This window comes from Numida meleagris, chromosome 1 (assembly GCF_002078875.1).
Source record: "Numida meleagris isolate 19003 breed g44 Domestic line chromosome 1, NumMel1.0, whole genome shotgun sequence".
Taxonomy (NCBI): domain Eukaryota; kingdom Metazoa; phylum Chordata; class Aves; order Galliformes; family Numididae; genus Numida; species Numida meleagris.
In genome coordinates, this window is record NC_034409.1 from 63,813,025 (window position 1) to 63,840,799 (window position 27,775).

The 27,775-nt window shown below is 39.5% G+C and overlaps 1 protein-coding gene across 6 annotated transcripts in view; it reads right to left on the bottom strand.

The window, feature by feature from the left end:
- The window catches only part of EPS8 (epidermal growth factor receptor pathway substrate 8), a 134,021-nt gene that overhangs the window by 56,612 nt on the left and 49,634 nt on the right, over positions 1–27,775 (bottom strand). For 5 of the 6 annotated variants that reach the window (XM_021390714.1, XM_021390703.1, XM_021390694.1 and 2 more), the window contains one exon: positions 302–392. In XM_021390714.1, the coding sequence (XP_021246389.1) occupies positions 302–363 (62 nt within the window). In that variant the 5' untranslated portion in view covers positions 364–392. Of the gene's footprint in view, positions 1–301; positions 393–18,400; positions 18,559–27,775 lie in introns of all 6 variants that reach the window. The other variant, XM_021390720.1, reaches the window with a different exon arrangement.

Below are 27,775 nucleotides of genomic sequence, written 5' to 3' on the forward strand. Positions count from 1 at the left end.
TAAACATCTCAGTCATATGAAGACCTCTCTGTGTCACATCGTAATTGTATTGTGGCTACAGCAATTTATTTTTCTGTGCCAGATGACATCATCCAGTAATACAGCTTTACTCTTCCACTAATTCAAAAATCAGTCAGATAATATCTATTAGTTTGCTTTCACAGTTTGGAAGCTGCATGCTCTTGTAGAGAAACTGCCTTTGTTTTATTCCACTGAGTTCTAATAATAATAGTGAAAGTGTAAGGAAAAAATACAGAATTTTTTTTTGTCCACAGAAGGAAAATCAAAGGCATAAACTTACTTGATTTGAGGAGAATAACTTCCATAGCCACCAGGAGGGGTATTTGATATATGGCCATTCATTCTTATCGTCACTTACTGAAGGAAATGATCTGCAAAAGAAACAGCAGCAAATGAATTGAAGTCTCTAAAGAGATGAAGGTTTAACACAGATGTAATACAAACCTAATGAGAAAATTATGGTTGAAATGTGGAAAGAATTGCATCAACAAACTCAATTGTTATTATTTTTATTGCACTGCATCCTTAAAGACCTATTACAGAACTTCCCCCCCCAGTTGTAATTTGATAACTTTTTCTTCAAATAATTTGGTAAATTAAGCCATTACAGCAGTCTTTAGGAATAACTTTTCAAATAAAAGGCTGACTAAACAGAGAATAACATCTGCTTCAGAAGTGAACAAGATGTTTCAAATGGCAACTTTAATAATCAAGCATGCTTGGTTTTCATCCACAATTCATTTATCTGAATACAACTTTTGAAATGATTTTCTAATGCTCATTACATCTATAAAAGGTATCAGATGAATTGTTAGAAAGATGCATTATCAAAATACAACACAATTGTTAACACAGAAGGAAACTTGGTTAGCTATTCTGGGACCAAAAAAAAAAACCCTTTCCTTTCCTTTTTTTTTTTTTTTTTAAAGCAGCATGTAATTTCCTGAAAGGTTGAAAACACTCATATAACAGCAATTCTGAGAAAGCTACGATGAAACAGTTAAAGGAATGCTTTCTAGCTTAAGTATCATGTCCACTGAAGTTAAAATTGACTCTAGAAAATGATTTTCATATTAGAGTTAACAAATCAGCATTTAAATTTATAGTGGGCAAAAATACTTTCAAATATGTGTGTATGTGTCCAGGTATATGCAATCATAGAATGGCTTGGGTTAGAAGGGACCTCAAGGATCATCAAGTTTCAATGCCCCTGCCATAGGCAGAGTTGCCAGCCTCTACATCAAGTACTAGATCAGACTGCCCAGGGCCCCATCCAACCTGGCCTTGAACACCTCCACAGATGGGGCATCCACAACCTCTCCAGGCAACCTGTTCCAGCACCTCACCACTCTCTCAGTAAAACAAACAAACAGACAAACAAAAACTTCCCCCGACATCTAATTTAAATCTCCCTTCCTTTAGTTTAAAACCATTCCCCCTTGGTCCTATCACTATGTACCTTTATAAAAGGTTGATTTGTCTCATGTTTGTAGACTCCCTTTTAAATAATGAAAGGCCACAATGTGCTCTCCCTGCATCCTTCTCTTCTCCAGGCTGAACAAGCCCAGTTCCTTCAGCCTATCCTCACAGGAGTTTAACTTCAGCCCTTGGATCATCTTCATAGCCCTCCTCTGGGCCTCCCCAAAAGCTCCACATCTTTCCTGAGTTTGGAGCCCCAGACTTGAACACAGCACTTCAGTTGGGTCCTCATGAATGCAGAATAGAGGGGGACAATCCCTCTCCCTGCTGGCCTCCCTCCTCTTCTCATGGAACCCAGCATACAATTGGCCTTCCGGGCTGCAAGTGCACACTGCTGGCTCATGTTAAGTTTTTCATCTACCAGAACCTCCAAGTCCTTCTCCACAGGGCTACTCTCAAGTTCTTCTCCCAGTCTGTATACATATCTAAGATTACCTCAACCACAGTGCAAAATCTTGCACTTAGCTTTGTTAAACCTCATTAGCTTCACAAAGGCCCACCTTCAGAGTTTATCAAGGTCCCTCTAGAGGACATAATTCAGAGTCATGAAATCGAAAAAGACTTTCAACTCTGCTAAACAGTCTAAAATATGTCAGATAAAGCTTGTATCCAAAAGACACTCCATTTCCACATGTGAGCACAACCTGCTTTGTTGTACTAAAGCCATTTTACAATCAGCTTATGTTCTGAATCACTGTCAGCTTACTGCCTTACTTTAACAGTTCTCTTCTTGCTTTATAAAGCAGCAGTAGCTGACTGACCTATAATGCATACTATATTTTGTATCTACATGTGTTCTCCTTTCCTCTTTCATGCAGAAATACAAATCCAAATCATATTATGTTCTCAGCTCCAAAGACATCTGTGATTTCAGGAGACTTAGGAAGCTTCTTTGGTCTCCTGCACTCAGCACGGAATCATTTCTATACCTTTCTCACCTGACATTCTCTACCTGAGATGCAGTTAGCAAAGGTAGCCAGAACTGAGCCATATGGATTGCATACCAAATGTTGTCACGGGGAAGTGTGTACTTCCTCTGTAGCAAGCACATACTTCACATTTTATCTTAGAATCCCTCTCCTACCCCTTCACCCCTACCTTTAAACTTTTGATTGCTCTTTGCAAAACATTTTTATTGACAGATACACATCTTGCTTTCATTTCTCCTGCATGTTGACAAGGACATGGCTCCAAGCCACTCTTCATAGAATGCAGTACTTAGTAGCTGTCTGCAATAAATCACTCTCCTTTCTGAGTGATGTTCAATTCATTGGCAATTACAGCCTTTTGGAAGCATCCTGGACTTGTCCCATGATTTGAAAGAATATAAATACTGATTTTTTTAGCAGGATGTTCCAGGTCATTGTGCACTCCTTGTTCCATTTCAGAAAATACACGGGCCAGAGCTGTTTGGACTGCTGTTGTTTAAGTCATGCTGCCATTAAACTCTTTAATAATACATACTGGCTATTAATTCTTATCATCTGCAAACACTGTTCAACTTTAATACACTGTTCAACAATTTACACTTGGATTACCTTCCTAAGAGTGATCAAGTCCCAAATCTTACACAAATTATTTCCATTTCTTTTCAGTAACCCCCATTTCACATACTTTCCACATATGCTTTTAATAAGATAACTCTTACTTTATTCTCTGTATCATTTCATAAGATGTGATTCTTCAAATCACAAATTCCTCAACTACTCATTTTAAAGTAATATGTGGGGAAAAAAAACTATTTTTTTTAGATTTACAGAATGATTTTGTTCCTCTGACATACTCACTTCTCTTAATCTCCAACATACTATGTTCGCTAGTTGTACTCCACTTTAGGACAGCAGTGAAACTTGTTAAGTAGAAGAAACATAATAACTTAGAACTCACAGCTTCAGTCTTTGAAATTAGCATAGCGCACTGCAAGTTTTAAAGCAACAATGAACTTGAAAAGGAGATTTTTCACATTAGAAGAAAACGTGTCTTGACTAAATACTTGCCGACGATAAGGTGTAATACCACACAGCAATAACGAAAAAATCTTTAAAATTACAATTGGGATCAAGTGATACTGAAAAACAGAAGTTAGAAGTTGTGTCTTTAAAAAAAAAAAAAAAAAAAAACGGAAAAAAAAAAACCTAGAAAAATGTTCTGCTGGTAAGCACAAAAGCTTTATGGAGTTTCAGCTGATTTGCAAACAAAATGACACATGCTATTTGGTCTGTATAAAGCCAACAATATTTCCCATCTCCCATTAAAAGAAATTAAACTCTTTTGAAATGTCAAGACTACTACTCTGACAGTACAATACCTGAGCCTTTACAACTCTGTTCATGAAAGCTCCTGAATGAATCAAATCTAACTCCTTACAGACATTATTTTGGGTAATCAACAGTATTGAGAACTAGTTAAAAATACCAGGCTATTTCATCTCTTTCAGCCTAAATATTCCCGTAAAACAGCTTTAAGAAAGCACTCCAAAATTTTATTGTTTTATTAAGATAGAAGACAAAAACATAAAAGGATAAAAGAATGCATAGTGCTTTGCTTACTAGGCACTTGCACAGCTGCCTTTGCTGTGTTTTTAATCCCTAATTCTCTTTCAACTCTCACAACCAGTCCCACAGTAAAAGTCAACTAGCACACACCGCTAAGCCTTCGTCATCCAGAAGCCTATTAATAAACTCTACTTCCTCCTTATTCTTCCCTTTCACCTCAGCCCAGCAGTTCACAATAACATATGCCAATGCTGTGAACTTTAAGATAAACATCCTTTGTAATTAACTGTACAAAACCTCTTTAAGTAGACCTGAAGTATCAACAGTTTACTTGTTAGTATATCCAGGCATGGTCATGTCTTTCTCAGACTCTCGAAAAAAATATAAGGCCTGCTCTGAATTGTAAATATTTTAAAGCAGAGAAACTAAAGAAGAATGTAAGAAAAGTAAACCAAGAAACTAATTAAAATAACAAGGTCTGGCAGGATCTGTGTCTGAACAAAAAGAATCCACCCTGAACTTTATTGCCACCATAAGCTTTATTTTTGGCAGGACCCCTGAATATTGTTAGTAAGCAGCAACATAAATGACAAAGGTCCAGTTTTTGTAACTGAAAAGTCATTTTGGAGAACGATGTACTTTAGCTCTTCAGTTGACAGTTACAAGTGGTCTGTTGCCAAATATAGGCAGTATTGCAGTGGTATAGGAGATGATTTCATAAATATTCATTAAAAACATGCACAAATACTAAACTACTCCTTGCCTTCTCTACCTTACAGCACAGCATCCTAATGAAGGCAATCGAATTTGTGCGCAAGAACAAGCTGACACATAGGCGACTCACACGTTCTGCCATTAAATTTCCTAGGAGGAGTCTGAAAGTAACAAAATTGCTCAATTTATTTTAAAAGCCCCTTTTCTAGAAGGGCAGAACTATTTAATTACAGAAAATGAGATACGGGAGACACTGGTGCTCTTTTCCGCTCATCCTCAATCAATCAGTCCTACCTAGGCAATGGATCACAACATCATACGGGAAAAAAAATAACAGTTTAACGGTGTGGGGTTTTCAGAAATGATGCAGAGAGCCAGGAGGGTTAAGGAGAGAAGGATGCAAGGGAAGGAAGAGGAAAGCCTAGAATGGCTGGAAGAGTAATTGTCTACCGATTAAGAAAATGGTACAAGTAACAAGTCATTGTTATCATATGCCCGCAAAAATACAGGATTCTTCCTCAGCTAGATAACAGGCACAAACTGTAACTCCAGCCTAAACAAAAACAAGTGGGCTATTACAAGGTAACCCTTATCTGCAGCAGATCTCACATTGGAGCAATGTCAGAAAAGGACACTGACTCTCCATACTTTCCCCACTAAAGAATTATGGAACAACAAGAACAACCTCCACAAAAAACAGATGAGTCCATGCTAGACTGTAACTCACTACAGCTTAAATAAAAATGCCTAGCACTGCTATTCCACAGCATTTAGTGCTGCTGTTCCAGAAAACTCACTTGCTCTGTCATTTTTTGTACTTCATGTGTTTCTTCTTAAACATCCCTCTCTTCACCCATTTGCACCTTCCATGTTACCCCTCATGCTAAATTTTGAACCATTAGAAATTTTAACTCACTTGCTTCTCCTCGTAGAGGTCATTTCTTTGGCTATTTCTTATGTTTTTATATTCCTGTGTCTTCTCTTGCGTCTACTTTCTTTTTCCTTATCCTGTTCTCCAGCCACAGATTTTACAAATGGGAAACCGCTGCTGGAAGTCACAGACTCAAATGAAATGTTGGCACTGCTCTCTGCCTCAGGACTTGTTTCAGACAACAACCAAGAGCAAACATGCCTTCTGCACTCTGTTTACCATCCTGTATCGAGATAAACATCAAGATGTACACACATGCATATAAGTAGGCTTTGTTTCAGAAACGACCAGTGGGGATTTTCTATCCTCTGCACATTGGTATCAAAATTTCTCAGAGACAAACTGCTCCTCTTTGGGCTGGCAGCAACTTCACAGTATCCCATTTTCCATTTTCTACTAAGGGGACTTGAATGTACAAAGCACATTCAAAAAGATGATGACAAAAATCACACAAAGACTTCAAAGTTAGACCTGAAAGTGATGCAATTTCAAGCCAAAAGACTTGGACTTCTAGTGCCACTAGTCTGACTGTTGTCCCTTTGACTTTGGTTCTTTTAAGGCGCTCCTTATTAATGATCAGTGGGGAGGGAAGAAGCTGAAGGATGTTGAGAAGTGAATAAGTACTCTGACATGTCTGAGTGTCAGAACTGGAGGAAAATATGTTAAGCACAATAACCACAATACGATCATTTTGAAAATGCTGCCACTTTCAGGTCTTCTCTTGATTGGCTCCTTCATATCAAGAGACAGAAGAATGGGATCATTTCAATAAAGATGAATTACTATGACTCTAGCCAGGAAGGTGACAGCACTGTGTGATGGGACATAGCACTACCCAGGAGAGATTTACAGATGCATTAATGCCCAAACAATAAGGCAGCAGATGAGCTCAATCCAGACTGCTTTTTCGCTGCATTGGTTTTTATACATACTTTCTTCAATTTAGCATTTTCCCTCCGTCCTTCAGTAGGACTATGCTAAATTTGTCATGACTAGTCTTCTCAGCAGGATAGATGGGATAAATGTATTATGAAAATTCACAGACAAAGCGCAGTCAACGCAGAAGAGAGTGTATGTTAATGCAAGACTAGTCTTCAGAAGAAGCATTGTTAGCTAGAAGAGAAGTTTTCTGCTAACTAACAAGATAAAAAGTGCCCCTTGAATTTTCCTTTTGTTGTTATGACATCTTACAGTGATTTACTGTTAAGGAAACACTCTAAAAATACAATTAAGATAGGGATCTTTTATTTGGAGGAAGGGGAGAAATACGGAGTTCAAGAGGAAGAACTGAATGAATAACCTTCAGAGAGATCCCGTTCACAGATTTGGCTCTTTGTATTGACACACTAATAGAGAACCTGGTTGCAAACAGGTTCTTATTCAGGCATGGTAACCTATTTCTATTCACTTCACTCAGGCCTGGGCTATGATTTATGATTAATCATACTGAAAGAAAATAGAACAGATACTTTACAGCTTTACAGTTACAAAAGCTGCAAAGACTTAAAATCCCTGTTGTAACAAATGAGCATTAATAAATATGCCAGCATTAAAGCCACCACTCACTGCTATTTATAATTAGTGAATTAACCAACCCATCTAAAGCACTATGACTATTAATTATCAAAATCAGGATAATTATACAGACCTTACAGAAAGTGTCAGGCAATTGGAAGAGCAGCATCTTGTGCAAAACAAAAAACAATCAAAACCCATCACACACACAAAACCAAAATATGTTAAAAAACAAAAAATGCAACAACCACCATGGATACAGAAGAAGAAACTAAAGAGGAAGGTGCCTATGGTTCATGAAGTACTTTAGTACTAGTAAAAGGAGGCAGAAAAATATAACTACAACGTACCATTTAATAAAAAAAATCCCTGCTGATGCTAAGTCTAGCTCAAGTATTTAGAGAGGACCAAAGAAGAAACTCTTCCAATGAAAGAGGTCACCACTTTGAAGTGCCACAGTGCTGTGGAGGTTAATGTGGCACCTCATCAGCCACATCCAGAAGTCAGCATGTGCCCATGTGACCGGGTAGGAGACTGGGAATATATTTGCCATGCTCAGCACCATTACAAACTTCTCTGCTCCAGCAATCAAGCAACAGCTATAAAAAAGTTTCACGAGAGAAACCTAACAACTATGACTCCACTTGAGTTTAATATCCAGTGAAACTAAGAACAGAGGGTCACAATTTGTACTTCCTGTTGAAGGCAAGTGATTTCATCTCAGATGTGAGGAAGGGTTTAGTTGCCTGGAAAGCATCTGCTACCCCTATGTACAGCAATGAGCTAGCAGAAGATACTATCTTTACTCACAAATTCTATTCCAAGCATGGCTGCTCTCAATATCTCCACTCACAGAGAGAAAAACAATAATTTCTCTGGCTTTATTTTATTCTTTAAAACTTGGTTTTGGAAATACTGACTGATGAATGAAACTGAACTTGCACAGACGCTACAGCTTTATACTTCTTCACACTGACTTTTTTTCATTATTTCCCTCTACTCCTTGTGACAAAAAACTACAAACTAGATCATCAGCTTTCAAAAGAGGGCACTCCAGACATTGATTTGAAAATTGGTTTGCAGTGTATTATCAGCAAACCACCAATCTGACCTGTAGAAGGAGAACTTCTAAATGATATTAATACTGTTGTCTGAATATTTTCTTGCATTGAAGTACTTGTACAAATGTTAAGAAATGATAAGAATTAAAAAAAAATCCAAAATTAAGACATACTGTAAAAATAGCAAAGGTATATGAAAACAAATAAGAAAATGGCTTTAGGTGTTGTCTGTTGTTTCAGATAAAATTTTAATATTAATCTGGCTAAGAAATGAATGCACTTCCAACATGGGTAAATTACTTCTTACTGCTCCAAGTTAATCAGATGAAACTGGATTAACTACCTATCACATCTTACTTGCAAACTTAACAGTTTTTCTTTTAAAACAACAACAAAAAAACATTTTATATGAATAAACAATAATAAATAATAAATAAACAAAAATAAACTATTCCAATTATGCTGATTAACTCATCAATCTTCACAGTTAAGAAAGGCCTTTTGTTTCACCTAGATCAAGTAATGTGCAATCAAGGCAGCAAATAAACCTTCACAAAACTGATATGTAAGAGCTCATGGCTTTAGATAAGATAATTTAAAACATTTATCACCATCACAAGATTTGGGGTTTAAACAAGAAAAGTTTATATTCAGTTAGGAGAGTTATCATATTCACAGAAGTAATTTAACATGTTCCCCAAGTATTTTATGCTGCTCATAAAAGTTTTTATCCAAATTGTCTTCCAGTCACTGGACTGGACATTTTCTCCTGTATTTTTCATTATTAGTGGAAAACATCATGAGAAGTGGACTAGACACACAGTGTCCACAATAGAAAGGTAACAACAAAAATGATGGAGACTTCGAGAATAAGGCAGAAAAGAGAAAAAGCAGAAGAAATCAAAATTAATTTTTAAAGAGAAATGGAGAACAAGTTACACTAGAAGCTATTTTAAGATCTGACAGGAACCTCACTGACTTTTTATAAACCTGTTCAATTTTCCTATCTGAAAAAAAAAAAAAAAAGAATCCATACTGCCATCACACTGGAGAGATGAGTGAGCTGACTGGGATGTTCAATTTAATACCATAAAAATACAATAAGACTTTGTTGTTACTGGAAAATATGCACTGGAAAAAAATGTTTTTAAAGGAAACACCACTTTTTCTTTTTTTCCCCTTCTAATTCAAATACTTTCTAGGCACCATTTGGGTAATACAGCATCATTTCCCACCCAACATCAGAGAGGAGTAATGTAGAGAAATTAGAAGACTCATGTGGTTTGTTCAGTTATAAAAAACAGTGAAGCCAAGCACTCAGTCCCTCTATATCACACAGCACTTCTCTGAGGCTTTCCACTCTGAACCAGGAATCTGCAACAACAAACTTCAAGGACAGCTTCTCCTCATCTAGGGTTAAAAACAGGCATATGACTATGTGTAGTAAGAAGTTTGACCTTGAGGCAGCCTATGCAGCTCTCAGCACTTCCAGACATGCAATACCTCACCTGCACCCAAACATCAGCTGGAGGGGCTTATTTGGGTCAATAGAAAACCTTGAACATCCACTTTTGTTTGCACTAATCTGCACATAATCCAAAGAGACCGTACTGTAATTCGATGAGTAAACAAAAGGCACTATCTTAAAAATCTAAATATGATTGACTGGTCCACACTGGGGAAACAATTAGGCAGCAGACAGCGATGAAATGCACAAGAACGTGCTGAACTGAGGTCACAGCTACATTAAGTCACAGCCCACCACTGAATCGACAGCATATGCTCATAACTCAGCCTTGGTACCATGAAACCAAGTAAGACTGAACAAAAACAGATTCTACAACTTGTGGGAAGAAAAGCAATTTAAACTTGGCATTTTGTGCCTCTGATTTTCCTAATTTCAGTTATTTTTCGCTCTACAGATACAGCTTTGTCCTCCAGCAATCTGGGCAAAGCTCTTCCCCTCATGCATTTCAGAAATGAAAACATATTCATCTGAATTCTTTTTTCAATTACCTGATCAAGTACAGAAAAAAAAAGTTCTTTTTCAAATCAATTAACAGATTATTTGGAAATTCACATTGCCAAACGAAGTCTCTGATTTGAATGCCTAGAGCTACAGATTTGATTTTTAGAAGTCAAAGTAAGGACTTTTTTGTTTGTTGATTTCCTAAATTTCATTGCCCTTAACATTAATCACTCACTAGGGTTCCAGTAAACATTCAATGACTAAAGATGACCACACTAGGAACCATTTTAAAAGTCCAATTATAATCAGCACAAAATGGATTTGGCTCCTCTTTCCAATAAATGTGGAGCTTGAATTTTAACATGCCACAATAAAATGCCGTCCAGAAATTTGTCGTTGCTGGTTACCATGTCAAATTTAACAAGGCATCACAAGAAAACAATCCCAAAAGACTGCAACCAGTTATTTTATTCCAATTTGCTGATTCATTGAATTGAAAACATTTTTCTGAGGCATTTCCAATGTCAAAATGTTTTTACTGATGTCAGCTAGGTTCCCAATGGAAACCTCAGTCTGGGAACGGGGCCTAATAACACCCTGCTCCCAGGAAACCTCAGGGGAGCTCTATTTTTCAGAAAGTTTCCAAAGGTCTTGAAGGAAGCCAACTTTCAAAAATCTTCCAGAAGATGAAATTACTGTTCTCCACTTAGATCTTACATTAGAAACAAACATGTGTGCAATAAGAATGTGTGGTAAGGTGGAGAACAGAAAGGGATGGGGCTAAAAAAGCTGTATGTGTTAATGCTTTTTGATTTTTTCCTGCCTAGAGACAAAGGGATAGGTTGGGGGAATCACAGTGCACCACTGATTTCCATGCACTTCTAGAACTGTTCTAGAACTGACTCCAGTGATGCTATGTGACACAAGAAATACTCATGTGACTTCTTTTTTTCACATACATGGTTACCCTCCCACAGAGCCAAGAAAGAGTTAAATAATCTGACTTTCAAGATGAGTCACTATTTTATGGGGCTCTGTAATATTAACAGTCATTAGAGACACCACAGGTTGGCTGGACTTCTTTTTCCCTCCTCAATCCCAGAGAAGCACATTTTGACTTGGTCCTTCTAATACACATTACCAAATGGAACTGTCAGACTTCACAAACTGCTTAACTTTCATAGAAATGATACCACTGCAAAATGAGTTACATTTTCAATGGAAATAGCAAGGATTACCCATTAATATAGTCCTTAAAACAATGAATGCTATCTTGAGCACGATTTCCTGTAAGACCCCTTTCCTCCTGGTTACACTCATGGGCAAATATACTTTCGTATATGTGTGTGTGTGTGTGTCTATGTATATACAATCATAGAATCATAGAATAGCTTGGGTTGGAAGGGACCTTAAGGATTATCAAGTTTCAACTCCTATGCCATAGGCAGAGTTGCCAGCCCCTAGATCAAGTACTAGATCAGACTGCCCAGGGCCCCATCCAACCTGGCCTTGAACACCTCCAGGGACGGGGCATCCACTACCTCTCTGGGCAACCTGTTCCAGCACCTCACCAGTGCCTCAGTAAAGAACATCTGACATCTAATCTAAATCTCCCTTCCTTTAGTTTAAAACCGTTCCCCCTCAGTCCTATTCATGTTCATATACGTTGAGCTCTCTCTCACACTGCAGGCAACTAAGAAATCCTGTTCATTAAAAAACTTCAGTAGCTCCTCACCAATGATTTAATTTTGTTTACAGAGTTGTGTTGCCTATACTGCTATATATTTTCTATTTCTTGAGAACGAGAAGGATAATTTTTCCTTTTCCAGAAGGCTCATTTGATAAACTTTAAACTTGTACCCAGTTTCAAAGGAAAAATATTTGTCCTACACAAAGACTCCATTCAGAGTCCCTGTTTTTACTGCAGTAAGAAAAATAGCTGTGTCCTGGATAATTTGTTCATGTATGCCAATAAAAGCACATTGGATTAGAGCCAGCACTTCTGGCAAACACCCAAAGACTTCTGAAAACCTATGAAAAGCTGAACTCTTGTTTTCTTACTTTTTATCCTTTTCTGTACACTATTCCCAGTACTTATTACTTGTTTACATTAAATATGTCTTTATACTACTTTGAGAATAAATTAAAGGAGGAAAATAAGTCTAGAGAATAAAAGAAATGCTTTTAAAGCTCTTACATGAAAAAAAGCTTTCAGAGATATCTTTATAGGTTTCAAGTCTTAAGTATATGTTCTCTTGAATTCCACTCTATGTAAAAAAAGATAAAAGATACTAAAGTACATATATTCATATTTTAGAGGTAGAAATAATTAACAAACATATTGAAAAAGATAATTAGGAACCTACACCTCCACGTAGGACTCCAATCCAAATGCTTGTTGTCCAACCTAGGGCAGAGTCTTTACAGACCCAGAGTGCACAGGAACCTGAAGGAAGTTCTTGGAAACTGCTCAGATCACAGAGGATTTTATTGTGCCCAAGTACCTTCCCCAAATCCAATGTTTTTTCTAAATAGTTTCACAGAATCATAGAAAATTGGGCTGAAAAGGAAAGAAGTAATCTCCCATCCTAAGGGCAAGAAGAACTGTGCCAAGGCACTTCCCAAAAGATGCTTGCCCAACCTCTCCCTTGGGAACACTACCGAGAGAGGCTAAAAGCCAAGCCTGGGGGATCCTACAGGCTCATGATCCTTACTTTTGAAAATGTTCTTATCAATAAATACTCTAAATTCTTGCTGCGGTTTGAATGCACTTGATACTGCTTCTATCCACAGTATGTCCACTGGCTAATTAATTGTAAAAAATAAAAGGTAATAACAATGTGCACCTAATCAGTGCTAAAATGGGATTATAAAAAAATATCCTCTTCCTCAGTCTTCCTCGATAAAGAAGAGTTGGGTCACTGTAACCTCCTCTATCATTTATAACTTATCATGCATATCAGCACTGTAACAGGCCTGCAAGGATGATGGCTCATGCACACCATCTCACTTGTTTTTCCGACTAAGCCATCCAAAGTAAGCAGACGTCAACTTCTATTTTCCCAAAGGAGCCCACAAGGCAAGTTTTTAGGGGGAAGAAGAAGTTTTACTGTTACTTCATCTATATATTATCTTTCATTATCTCAGTGTTTTTCTTAAATATATCCCCTTGCTCCTTCAACTTTGCATAACCTCTTCTCTTTCCTCATATTGTTTAATTCAGCCTTATGCTTTGCTCCTCCTTTTCCTTTTGTCATGCACATCTACAGCAGTATTTCAAGAAAAAAGAAGACAAGTACAGCCCTCACAGGTCCCTCATGATATCCAAGACCTTTGAGCAAGTTACTCAGCTTGTCATCAGCATCATGACTGTCCTCATCTGCCTGATTGGGTTGGAAGACCACTAAGATAAATAACACTGACAGCTATAAATACCATATTTCCCAACAGAGGTTGCAAGAGCATTAGAGAGGTGGGGTTTTTTTGTAAATAGATTCTGTAATTTATATTTCCCAGCTATTGCTTTAAGCATTTTAAACATTTTCTTCTTGAACCAAACAGCTAGCTTTGAAAAGACTCCCTACCTCAAACCGGTATTTTGCAAAACTCCTGGAGAAAAGGGGCCCATTCTCCCGTTTCTCACCCACTATCTTGCCCTCTAAAGAACAGACCTAAATGACTTTATAAACTCTTTTGCTCCCTCCAGATTTACCTTTACTGCAACATGTGCTATCTGTACTTCATATCCACATTACTTTACTGGTGTGCTCACCACATTTTATTGCAAAGAGAGACCATGAAATTATAGAAAGTCTCCATGATGTGCTGCCCGTGCACAGTAAGTTCGATACCCATAGCCAAAGGCATTGGCACAATTAATTTCTAGCCAAGCTAACTACCTTTGTGCCCTTTATGGAAGGGAAAACAGCATGGCTGGAGTCCAGAACACTGAAGGTGACATTTCAGCAAAGTACACATCCAAAAAATATGCTCTCTTTGCTATTATTCAGATTTGTGACTCAGTTCTTCCAAGCAGAATTGAATCGCAGGCAGTACCAGCCTCTCGGGTGATGTTAATGAGAGATATATCCACTCATTTTTTCTAAAAGCGGTGTAAGAAATAAAACCAGGGTCAGCTGGGTGCTCTCATCAGCCTAGGGACATCAAAGATTACAAGGATTACAACCTGTTTCCTGCTACCAGACTGCTCACTTGAGCATGGGTCCTGGCTGCTCTCCAATCCCACTGCTGGAGCAGTACCTCTTGAAAATCATAGAATCATAGAATCACCAATAGTTGGAAAAGACCTACAAGATCATCCAATCCAACCATCCACCTATCACCAATAGCTCTCACCAAACCATGTCCCTCAACACAACGTCTAAACATTCCTTGAACCTCCCCCATCAGAGACTCCACCACCGCCCTGGGCAGCCCATTCTAGCACCTGACCACTTTTTCAGAAAAGCAGTATTTCCTAACGTCCAGCCTGAAAATATTGTGCTCAAAGGAAAAAAGAGAGCAGATGAGATACAGGTGAATCCAGTGAGGACACAACCACCCTTCCCTTCTGCTCCTTAAGGACCTACACTCAGCGGGTCCTCTTCTACCCTACAAGAACTGCAGTACAGAACACAAACTGAATCACATGTGGTTGTGCAAGGCCCTTGTGAGGCCTCATAGTTTGGATTCTCATACTTGGCTAAAGAAAAGGCACACAGGGTTTTAGTTGACAGCCTTGAGACATGCTAAAACCAATACTCATTTGGAGAAAAAATGACTACTTGTTCTTTAGGGATGAGGAAATAATGCACACTCTTTAGGCTTAAATAATGGTATTCATGGCAAATAATCTTGAAACTCCTTATCACTTCTGAAAGACCGTGCCTTGTTGTCCCTATCTTCCTAGCAACGAACAAAACAGCTAAGTTTAGAAGAATTCCCAGAATATTTGCATGCCTCTGCAAAGAATTTAATAGACAGTCAGAGACTGTAGGGAGGGAGAGTGTCCATTAGCATGTAATAGAAATCCCACTAAGCATCCTAACATCTCCTGCTGCCCAGGTGAGCATTAGAAGCTCCAGTGCAGATCACAGCTGGGCTTTGGCCTCGCTTCTCAGCCTGCACAGAACCTTCCCTTCTTTGTCACCAACTGTTTCATGGCAGCTAGAAGCAGAAGCATCAGCTTGACAGCCACCACACTCTTCCTCAAGCTTGGTGCAATCTTGAAGCTCAAGCAACACCAAACACCCACTTTGCTTGTAATCATTAGCAGAAGCAGCAATGTGGCTGCAACATCTGTGACCAGAGGGCTCTGGCCCACCACCAGGTCAGGATGAAGTGCCCCGGTAGCACACATCCAGCAGCAGCAATGGCTGTCCTTTGCTGATATTCATGGCACTGCCTGTTCTCAGCAATGAAGTCAAAAGCACCAAATTGCAGCAGATTGCACTTTCTTCAAGTGGTTAACCAGCAAGCCTGTAAATCACGCTCTATATGTGATAGGAAGGATGCTCTAATGCAGCCTTTTTGAGAGGAGATGAGACGCTTTTGGACTTGTTCCTGAAATGGAAGAGTGGGCAATGTGATGTCATGTACTTTTCACTTCCTTAATGTTAGGCTGTACTTACCAGTGTTCCTCTCTGTGTCATGCTTTAGTGCACCCCGAAGGAGGATAATACACACGATGCACAAAGCAATACACAAGCTAATGTCAAACTGACTGCAAATGCTTTTCCAGAGATGATTTCCAAAACCGTCCAAGCTGAGGCAAGGAACGGAAGAAATCCCTCACTCATGAGTCAGGCTGTTGGCCTGAGCACAAGGTGCTTCATTAGTCAGAAACATCTTTTGGACACCCCCAGCCCAGGAGCAGAGGGCGACAAGGAGAGGAGGAAGCAACCACAGCTCCAGATTTGTGCACTTTCACTCCTCCGTGAAAGAGATTGCACAGAACTTGAGGAATTTGGGTCTTATTTCAAACCACAGGGAAACCGTACTCAGCAGGATGAGTTTTTGAGTATTTTTTGAATTATCTAGAGAAAAATGCATCTCTAGACTATAATATATTTTGCCTACTGTCCACATCTCACAAAATTAAATTCAGCTGTGTACCTCTCTCCAAGCCTACAAAGTGCAGGCAAAAAACCTCACTCTCAACATTTTTTTAATTTATTATTATTGTATTTTTTAAGATCCTTGGTTTATTGCATGCAGAAAACAAACACTGGAAAGGTGATTGCTAATACAGGAAATACTTGAAGCTACAGCTCAATACTTAAAATCAAATTTTATAAAAAGCAGGAAAAGGAAGCCCATAAGGTTATCAAAATTCTTGAAAATCCTGTTAGAGGACAGGAAGGACATTTCAGAACTATTTATTAGTGGGATCCAACACATTACTGAGACGGATCCTGCCTAGAGACTGGAATCATTTTCAGTCAACTACAAAATATGCAAACTGCTAGCATAAATTAGAAGGGAAAGAAAATATCAAAAGGAGAGCATCAAGAGATGCAAACCAGTCTCTCTCCAAATGAAAACTATCATTTCCCTTTTTCAGAACTGCCATTTCCAGAGAGTGGAAAGAGGGTGAAGGAAGCACAGATCAATCAATTGCCCAGATTCCATCAGTCCTTTTTTTATTACTGATTTTGAAAAATATTAACATTTCAGGAGAATCAGGGGATTTGCATATGGCAGGATGATTCTCAGAAGAAAAACATGGTGTGAGTAATATTTGTGCACACGCTGGTGCAGTCAGCTGGACGTTTCTCTCATCTTTAACACTCAGTTCCAAATGCCTCAGTAAATAATTTATTTCAACACAATATGCTTGCTCCCAGGTTTAAATCCCACACTGGATAATTTGAGCACTACTGTACACAGAACATTCTGCTCAGAACTCCCCAAAATGCCCAGTTCCAAAACCTAAACCAGAAGAGACTGGGACTCTTTGAATACTCCAAACTCACAATGAAGTTCTAGAAAGGAAATTTACTCTTTCCAGAGATTTGCAATCCCCCTCTTCCTTCTCTGCTCTTAAAAATATGCACCTTCCCCTGGCTCCTCCTCAACAGCTTTTCTTTTGACATAAAGGAAAAATATCTCAAGTGCCAATGTTCATAGAATCATAGAATCATAGAATCAGCTAGGTTGGAAAAGACCTACAAGATCATCCAGTCCAATCATCCACCTACCACCAATAACCCCACTAAACCATGTCTCTCAACGCCATATCTAAATGTTTCTTGAACACCTCCAGGGACGGTGACTCAACCACCTCCCTGGGCAGCCCATTCCAGCGCATGACCACTCTTTCAGAAAAGTAGTGTTTTCTAATGTCCAGCCTAAATCTCCCCTGGTGCAACTTGAGGCCATAAATGTTAGACTGTTTGAGAATGGAACTTCACAATTTTGACAAATTTTAAGAAAAAAAAAAGAAGGGGAGACAGTGAACTTGAGAGCCTGTTCCTATTTGAAGTTGCTAGTCCAAGCTGGAACAGAAGTTCACCTATACTGCAGTTACATCAGCATTTCTTTAAAGATATTTTATCTGTGTATGGTGGTTACCATGCTATATACATTTTTTAAAAAAGTATAGGTAGCATTTAATTTTTATTTGTTTTGACTACCACATATAAGCAGACTCCAGGAAGTGAATTAGTTAGATGTTAACTGTTACAAGGTTGCAACTAGAAACAGCCCAGGTTCAGCGAGGGTTCCATGGAGGTATAGTTTAATTATTTACAGTTTATTTCACGACAGACTAGATTCCAAGGTTATTTGTCACCAAGAATGAATATAAGTCACTGGTTTCTATTTTTGTAGTGCAGCCATTAGCACTTAGCAAGAGCAGCAAGGTGAGTAGGAGGAGGTACTCACCCTTAAACAGCACAAAGAGATGGACTTTATGAGCTAGAAAAATACTAGAGGGGAAATATATACATTTAGAATCACAGAATGGCTTGGGCTGGAAGTGATCTCAGTGATCATCAAGTTCCAATCCCCTACCACAAGGCAGGGTTGCCAGTCAGTTTAAAAAGGAGGTACCTTCCAAACGAGGATTGATAGGTTGTCTCTTCTTCACTGAACCTTCAAACAGCAGAGGTTACTGGGAACACACCAGCAGCTCCTCGAGCCCATCCCACCAGCAGGAGCTGATACTCAAGACCAGAGGGGGCAGCTACAGCCACTCTGTTAACTCTGTACTCACAGGAGATGCCACACACCAGTCCTTGAGTGACACTGGTTGTGAACCCACGTGGTCAAGTCCAGCTGGAGGGTTTTCCACCACAGGATCCTCTCCCAAAGCACCAGTGCAGTAAGCACACACCTCTTGAGCTAAGTCCAAAGGTTTCAGAAACAATACACCTGGGAGCAGGGACAGAAATATTAGCTGGCACTGGCTTATGAAATAACAAAATGACACACATGGCTGGCAGGGACCTTGGCAGCTGGTTCTGCCAAAGCAGACCACAGCTGGAGGGTGTACCCAATAGCGCAGAACGACCTACTTGCCACCATCCCCAGAGACAAGGGAACCTGAAACTAATGGCTGTGCTGTACGGTTTGGGCTAGATGTCATCTCAAGTGCATCTGGATTTGTGTATTTATTGCAGGAACCTCCATAGACCTAAAGGTATTTTCCACTCCATACAGGAAGAAACTATTTCTTCCCACTCTCCAGTGCCCAACAAAAAAAGAAGAGGAAAAGAATAATGAAAATTAAGGTAGAGTTCAGGGCAATATTTAGGCTCCCTATGGCACGGCTTGTGTGGACAGCATGCAGCAAAGGAGCCAGCACCCTCACAAACCCCCAGGGGCACGGTTTGGATAGCTTGCAATGAGGATCCAGGAAAAACTCCAAGTGGCTCATAACTTGGATGAGGTTTCAATTTGGGAATATATAACTTAATAATACACGTATTAAAAATGCAAATGAAAAGAGAACAATCTTCAGCATCCATCTTCCAAAAACAAAGGTAGTTTCGGATCAAATATTAGGTAATTAAAGTGCATATCAAAGATATAAAACATGCATTAGCCCCATGTTGATTTCACTTTCAGTCTGGTATCTGTGCCATTTTAGATTGAACTTATTGTTCAAATTCCAGAAGTATATGATTCTTCTTCTACTTCAAGGAAAAAAATAAAAGGAAAAAAAAAAGCAAAAAATATGTACTAGCATCTGATTCACACTGGACTACAAATACATATTTATGAGGGTACATATCATTATAGATAACAATGATGTGCTTATGCCATGTGACGATAGTAACAAAACAAATTATTGGTTTCATGAAGAATGAAAGTTCAATGATTCAAAAGTGTAACAATTGCAAAATGAATAAAATACAGATGTATCACTATGATAAAGATTACTGTAGAAAGTTTTATTCTAGTGAATAAGTGGGATCACTATGTTGCTATTGAGCTGTTTTTAAATGGGCATAAAGGGATATCAGCAAGTTAATGAGCTATCAGAGATGATAAAAAGCTACAAATTAAGCCTTTTTTTTTAACCTTGATATCACCCCCATACGTGCTACTTCCATATCTTTAGCACTAAACACTGCAGCTTGCTCTCTTTTCAAGAGAGTTAAGGACAAGAATATTAAACAAAATTCATTCAAGATACACACACAGACCTTTACTCCTAAGATCTATCAGTTATATATTAATGGCCCTTAGAATATCAGCCTACAAGTGTCTTAAGTTGAAAAAGAAAGACACATGCTTAACTCATCTCTATCTTTCAGCTTGTAAGTCACCTGTTGCTTCCTGACTCTACTACACTCACCAGTTCTTTGGCTTGCAGCATCTACTCCGTAAATGCATTACGCTCACTGGCCCAGTGTATACTACAGAATAATTAGCATTTGGAGGGACCTCAGGAGGCCATCTATTCAATCTGCTACTCAAAACAACTTTGAAGTTGGCCCAGGATGTGATCTATGAGTTGTATAGTACAATCACAATTGGATGTATAAATCACAATTGTTGTATAATACAATCACTATAACTCCTCAAGCCACAATACAGTCAGCAAGTGATTGACAATTAATTCCTGAATGCCAATAAAGTAAACTCTCCCATCTTGGTCCCACGATTACATCCTATCATATCTGAATAAGATCAAGAGCATTAGTAAAGACCTTAGCAAGAGCACAGCTGCCAACCTGTGAATGACATGCAGTTCAACAGCATTTTAGGAAACTTGTTTGGACAAACAGGTTGATGATGAGGTAGAGCAAGGGCAGAAAGCTGCAGGAGCAGAGAAGAAAGGTGGACAGTGTATGGGTGGAAGGACTGGGATCAGAAGTCAGAGGAGCATTTCTCTGGAGGACAACAGCACAGCTCAGTTGGCTGATACATGGAGAGGTTCTTGTAAACGCATTAAGTACGGCCTGCATGGGCCCTGGCGACTCAGAGATCCCACTTCAGGAAGACATCTGTATTCACAACAGCTGTTTATACACTCCCCTTAACTGAGGCCTCACCATGGGGCTGGGGAAGAGAGCGATTGGGTTACAACAAACGCTGTCCTCTGGCACAGAGCACAGAATGAACATTTACTATCTAGAACAGACAATCTGTCAAGCTGTAAATTGATGTTACAATTTTGGATTAGTGTAATTCACATACAGATTTATTCACGTATATGTAAATATATATATATGTGTATATATACATATGTGTGTGTGTATACGATATATATGTTTTCAAAGACGCATATTTAAATAAGAATTGTAGCCCCTCAATATGCCCTGATATGTTTGGCTTTGCCTACACACTGAAGCTGCAGTAAGCATCTTTGCCAAGTGCAGCAAGCTGTACATTACTTAATGGTTCAAACATCCTACACCACAGTTTGTCATAATTCCCACATGCAGGAACAAACTCTGTAAAGCTCAGAATAATGTTGAAAGCAAACTGCTTGGAAGGTATGAAAAACAGGAACAAGTCTTGCTGTTCATATTGTGACCATATGGGCAAATTAAATAACTGCTGCTTAACTACCAACAACAAGGTTCTGAACAAATTCCAGGTACCTTAGCAAATCATACTGCTTACAACCCCCAATGATCATAGTGGTTTCCCAGCAAAATGAACACATTCCTCCTTCTCCCTTCCCTCTCTGCAGAACAGCTGAATGATCACAGCGATGGGAGAAGGTCAGCGTAGATGAGAAAAAAGTGTTTAAAACACTGTTTCACTGTTTGATTTTAAGCACTAAGTTCACATTTCAGAAGGAAATCCAAGTTTATTAGAAATGTCTCGCAACTTAAAAGAAGATGCTGAAGTTTCAAGAACTCTTCCCACAAGTCAAGTGAGCTATAGCACAAACATCTCAAAACTGTCAAACTGAAAATGAAACAATTACAATGCGAAACAAAGCAATATACAGAGGGTAATGGGAAGAGGGTGGGGAGAGTTCAAACCTCACATACTCTTCACTTTGCAAAGTACCATAAATTCTTCCATTCTCATGCAGGTCACATTTAAGGTTTGGTTTGTATTTTTGCCCTTTCTTTAGCCTCTTAGGGTCTCCCTTCTCTTCTGCAAGTAAGCAGAAGTTCTAGAGGTTCAGATGTGTTGAACTTCATGAGGTTCACCTGGGCCCACTGCTCAAGCCTGTCTAGGTCTCTCTGAATGACAGCTCATCCCTCAAGCATGTTAACCGCACCACACAGCTTGGTGTAGTTCCCAGACTTGCTGAGGCTGCACTTAATTCCACTGTCCATGTCACTGATTAAGATACTAAAGAACACCAGTCCCAGTACTGACCATTGAGGGTCACCACTCATCACTGACCTACATCTGGACACCGCTCTGGGTTTGACTGTTCATCAAACAGTCCACCTATCAAATTTTCAACTTTCCAATTTGGAGAGAAGGATGTGGATGTGGGGGATCATGTCAAAAGCCTTACTGAAGTCCAAACAGATGACATCAGTGGATCTTCCCTCATCCATTGATGCAGTTATGCCATTATAGAACACCACTAGGTTGGTCAGGCAGGACTTGCCCTTGGTGAAGCCACATTGGTTATCCCATATCACCTCTCTTCCACAAGCTTTAGCATAGCTTACAGGTGGGTCTGTTCCATAGTCTTCCCCAGCACAGAGGCGAAGCTAATAGGTCGGTAGATCCCTGGGTTGTCCCTTCTATCCTTCCTAAAATTTGGTACAACCCTGCCTTTTCTCCAGTCACCAGGCACTTCATCTAACCATCATGACTTTTCAAATGTCACTGAGAGTAGCTTGGTGACTACATCAACCACTTCCCTCAGGACTCTGAGATGCATCTCACTGGGACCCATGAACTTATGGTTGTTCAGGTTCCTCAGATGACTGCAAATCCAATCTTGTTTTTAGTGGGGTGGGATGGACATTGTTCCCACAGTCCCCAACTTCTGACCCATCTGCTTGAGGAGTGTGTGAAAAGCAGTGGCCAGTGAAGACTGAGGCAAAAAAGTTTTTGAGTACCTCAGCCTTCTCCTTGTCTGTTGTTACCAGCCTGCATGTATTGCTCACTAGGAGAGTACTCCTTCTTGGGCTTTCCTGTTCTGGCTGATGTGCCTTCAGAAGACTTTCCTATTCCTCTTTGCACCACTTGCCAAGTCCGTTTCCAGTTGAGCTTGGCCTTCCTGATCCTATCCCTACAACAGACTAGCAGTACCTCTATACTCCTCCCAGGGTACCTATCCCTGCTTCTTTCCCTCCTTCATCATCTGTCCCTTCTGAACAGTTTTTAGCTGTTAGCCACATTCCAGTCATAGGAATAATCTCACCAGGTTTCAGTGATGGCAATTATGTCATGGTTTTCTAGCAGCATGGTGGCTTCCAATTCCTCCTGTTTGTTTTGCAAGCTGTGTGCGTTGGTACAGAGGCATCTCAGCTGGGCAGATGGCCTTGGTGCCGTCTTGGAGAATAACTCCTTAATTCCTTTGAAGTATTTCCCTTGAGTTTCCCTATTGTCTTCTCCTATTGCCTCAGTGGTCTCTGGCTCGTGGCCATAAGATTTCAGATGCACTGCAGTGCTGCCAGCACATTTCAGAGCAGCAGGTTGAAGGCCTCCACTAGCACCCTGTCCCTCTAACCTAACTATGCTGTCCCACACCTTCTCAGGGGCAGGCTCACTATTACCTGGCTCTCCCTTCGAACCTAGCTTAAAGCTCTGCCAACAAGACCTGCTAGCTCTTCCCCAAGGATCCTCTTCCTCCTTTGAGAAAGGTGAATAAAACTTAAGTCACTACATTTTCAAGTATGAAGATAAATAGTGAAGTTAAAAACAAATGAAGCATCTGAAAACCCTGTGCTGGTCTTGTGCTATGCTCTAACTTGCTATAGCCTGCTATCAACAGCTCCAGGGTAGCATGCAAATAACTTCACCGAATAGCAAGTTTATTTGAATCTGTTTGATAAATATTGAATAATGGAAAAAAAAATGTAGGAAATAACCTTTAAAAGCAGGTTTGAAATACTTTTCGGAATGCAGTTTCTCCACAAATGGGTTTACACTTCACTTCTTCTGCAAGAGTACTATCTTCAAAATAAATAAAGTGCTTTGAGAGTAAAGGCAGCAGTTCTGCTCTGATAAATAACAACATAAAAAAGGCATCTCCTCACTCAGCAAATCTGGCTCTGGTGCACAGTAAAGAGCAACTGCCGCTGACCTGAGAGATAAATAAGGTCTACTGCTTTCATGCTTGTTTGCAATAGGATGTTAATGCAATTGTAGCGAAGCACACTGAATGCTGTTGTTCCGTATATAAGGCTTAGTTTCATTAATTTTCTATTACGCATCCGGATGGTACCTACTGCAGAACTCAGTAACAGGTAACATGACTGAAGAGGCAGTGTCAGAGCACGCTTTGGTCTGTACAAACTTAATGAGGTGAAAATGCTCAGGAAAGGAGATCAGTCTACAAGACTGGCCAATGTTTAATCCAGAGCCAAACAGAAACTCCAGCCTCATAACGCTACTTTTAAACAATCACTTTCCAATTCAAGGGTTGCAGCTTTTCCTCATAAAATGCTATGGATACAAGTATTATTAAAGGGGATAAACTAGAGCAGCAAATCAATAAGCACACACATTGGTATAAAAAGATATAGGGAAAACTACTTGTTAAATAAGTTTAACATCATCTGTATAGGCTGCACGTATAATGTGTAGAATAAAAATGTAACAAATATATTATACATAAATACCAGCTCAACATCTCAAGACTGTAGGCCAGAAAATCTATTTCACTTTGTGCTCCTATCAGAATGAGACTAAATAACATTTTGCAAGACTGATAAGTAAATGGTTGAAAAGAAACAGGCCACAAAAGTTCCAAGCAGTTGGCAAGCTACCACCTCTTAGAAACTATTAGGAACATTTGGAGAGGAAAACATATGCTTGAAAGTGAGAGTTTAAAGTATTTTGGATTTTATTTTGACAAAACTTAGCATAAATAAATAGTAGCATAGCCTGCTCTTTGGAATCTAGACATCCGAGAGATAAGGAAGCCTCTTAAAGAAGAAACAGATAGTAAAGCAGGCAGACTGGCTTCCACAGCCACCCAGGATGTGAAGACAAAACACAACACCATTATTTTCTTAACATTATCTGACTTGAAGCTCCTGAAAGTAAACTATTTCTCTTTAATACAACACAGCATATATCACATTTCCATCTGCAAGCATTTAAGACTTTCTTAACACCTCAGAAAAAAATCAGCGGTGCTACCCTGTGCCACCCTGCAGTTTTCTCAGAACACCCACCAAAAAAATAGTGACGTCAAGCTGGATCCTTCTACCCCATGTCCCATATTTTTTTTTTCTTAATAGAAAGCTCAATATAGCAGTAGCAAAAACTGCAGTAAACTTCACTGTTCATCTTACTGAGCAGACAGAGAGTTCAAATTAGCAGGCAATATTTAATAAATACACATAGTAATATGCATATCTATATATATATACATATAAATAAGAACTCTCCATTTGAGCTCATGATACATCATATGTGTTTCACTTCATGCCTCCAAGGAACAAATCAAAAACTTAGGTCAGAGAAGCACTAGAAGCTTCTTCTTATTACTGCCAGTCAGAGCTTTCAATTCCTTCCACATTTTAGATTCAAGAAAACATTTTCCTTACATTGTGGGAATCTTAAAATGCTGCAAAAGCAGATTAGAAGAGCTGCTCTCCTTTTGGCTGAACCTTCAGGCAAGTTTTTGGTACACAACAAAATAATCTAAACCAAGTTCTCTCAAATGTGTGGCTTTTTATGACTCAAGCTGCCACTCAAGCTAGGCGAAGGGAGATCTCCACTCCTGCAGATGCTTCCCCCATGGACTTAACTTCCTGCACTTACATATTTCTATCGGCTCTTCTTCAGCCTGATAATAAAGACAGCTATTCGAGCTGCTCAGACATGTGCAACATGAGGTTGAGTCCCCAGAAAAGAATTAGCGGGCAGGTGACAGGACTGCAGGCTTCTAATACATCTTGACACAACTGCAGGTGTAGGATGCCTCCCTTTGGTATGGGAGAAAGTGTTTTTAAACACATCTGTTAACGTGTAAGGATACTGCCTGTGCAACATACACTCACATACATTTAACTCCAAATATATGCACTTCAGAAACAGTTCCAAAAACTCATATACCATTATATGAATTCCATGAAAAGAGTTAAAAATAGATGGCTATTTCAGTGAAAATTTACCGTGGAAGCACGACAAACCGCTTTTCCAAAGTATGAGACAACCACTACCACCTATCGCTCCCAGGGCAGGTTAGGGATTATCTCCAGCTGCCACGTTCTACCTTTCAGAAGCATTTTGCATCTCATTCCTTTCACACCTCCTAAATCACTAAGTGCAGCACATCCTTCACCCCAGGAGGTAGGCTGTGCTTTACTGTCTCTCACTCAAGACTTTGCAAGTATGCGTTCTTGGTCAGCAAGCAGGTGTCAAGCTGGTTGTGGGAAAATATCCCTGTATATCCCTGACAGTCTAGTAATAACACGTGGTTCCCTTTTGTTTCACAAGGAATCACTGAAAAGTATTATTTTTTTGTTTGCCAGCTCTTATGACTCATGTGAAAGACAAAGAAACAAACTTTCAGCAGATCAGCAGATGCTCTCTTAAATTCATGACTGTTTCTTTGTTTGGGCTTGATAAGCGCTACCTACTAAATGAAAACACTTCTCTAATACCTGCTAGACCAACCGAACATACAATTAGCTTTTGTGCTTGCTCATTGTCTCCACTCTGATCGCGTATTCACATGGCACAATGAAGAAGCACACTGAAGATGTCTCACAAACTGGTCAATTCCTACAACAATGCACTGAGATTTTTGGTCCTGTCCTAAGAACAGCAGCGTCTGGGCACCAAATTACCTACACAATCATACTGGTGCTCATTGTGCTGGCTAGGTAACTTAGCCTGCATCTTACAAATTTAGCAGACAGCAAACCTAGCTTATTAAACATTAAGGACATCATCACTTCTATTTCCATAACCCACTCTACCTCCATGTCAACTGCCTAGGCAGCTCCTTCTATTTCTGTGGCACAGGAGGAGTTGAGCAAGGGAAGAAAAAAGTGGAAATAAGATGATGAAGGAATGTATCACATGTGTAGTAAGAATCCCTTCAATTCTATCTCTCTGGACTTTAAAAGTTGTTCCGTCTCCCGCATTCCATATTCCAATCAACAGTTACCTTCTGCTTTCAAAAATGATTGTGAGTAAAGCTTTATTGGGCTTTGTGTTTAATACAGAACATCAGAACACTCCTGCCTTTCATTACTTAATGTAGCTAAGAATTTGGGTACTTTCCTACCCTTCCCTAGGGAAGCAGAGAGAAACGAAGGCACTGAGAAACACTTTTTTTGGTCCTGAAGTTCCATTCCCCATCTTCACCCAGGAATCACTGCCACGAGCTGGCCTTCAGATGCTTCCTCCAGAGAAGAGGCAGCATCACCACAAGGGACTGGAGCAGCCGCACATCTGGACTGCATGGCTCATGTGCACACTGCAGAGGAGCTTCTGCTAATGGGCTGTTAAGCTTAAGAGTCTTCAGCTCCCAAAGTAAAACAAGTCCTTGGTTGTCTGAAGGCTTCACATAAGCATTTTCAATCTTGAAAGAGGAAAAAGCAAAATCTTTTGAAATTTACCTCATTCTGGCCAAAAAAAGTGGTCTGGAGGAATAACCACTCAGCGTGTACAGGCACTCGGGCCACTGCACAGATTGCACTGTGGGTGCTCACTTGGGCAAGCTCTTATCATAGAATCATAGAGTCATGGAATGTCTTCGGTTGGAAGGCACCTTAAAGATCATCTTGTTCCAACCCCCTGTCATGGGCAGAGTTGTCACTCAACAGATCAGGCTGCCCAGGGCCCCATACAAATACACCTTCAGCATCTCTTGATTCACCTTATCCACTGGTCTGTCTCTTTTTTGTATTTTTATTTAACAAGATAAAAAAATTATGTGTTCTAATTCATGAGCAGTATGATAGCACCAGATTTTTCAAGCATTGGTTAGTACAAACAGAATTAAAATGCATTTAAGCTCAGCTGCAAACAT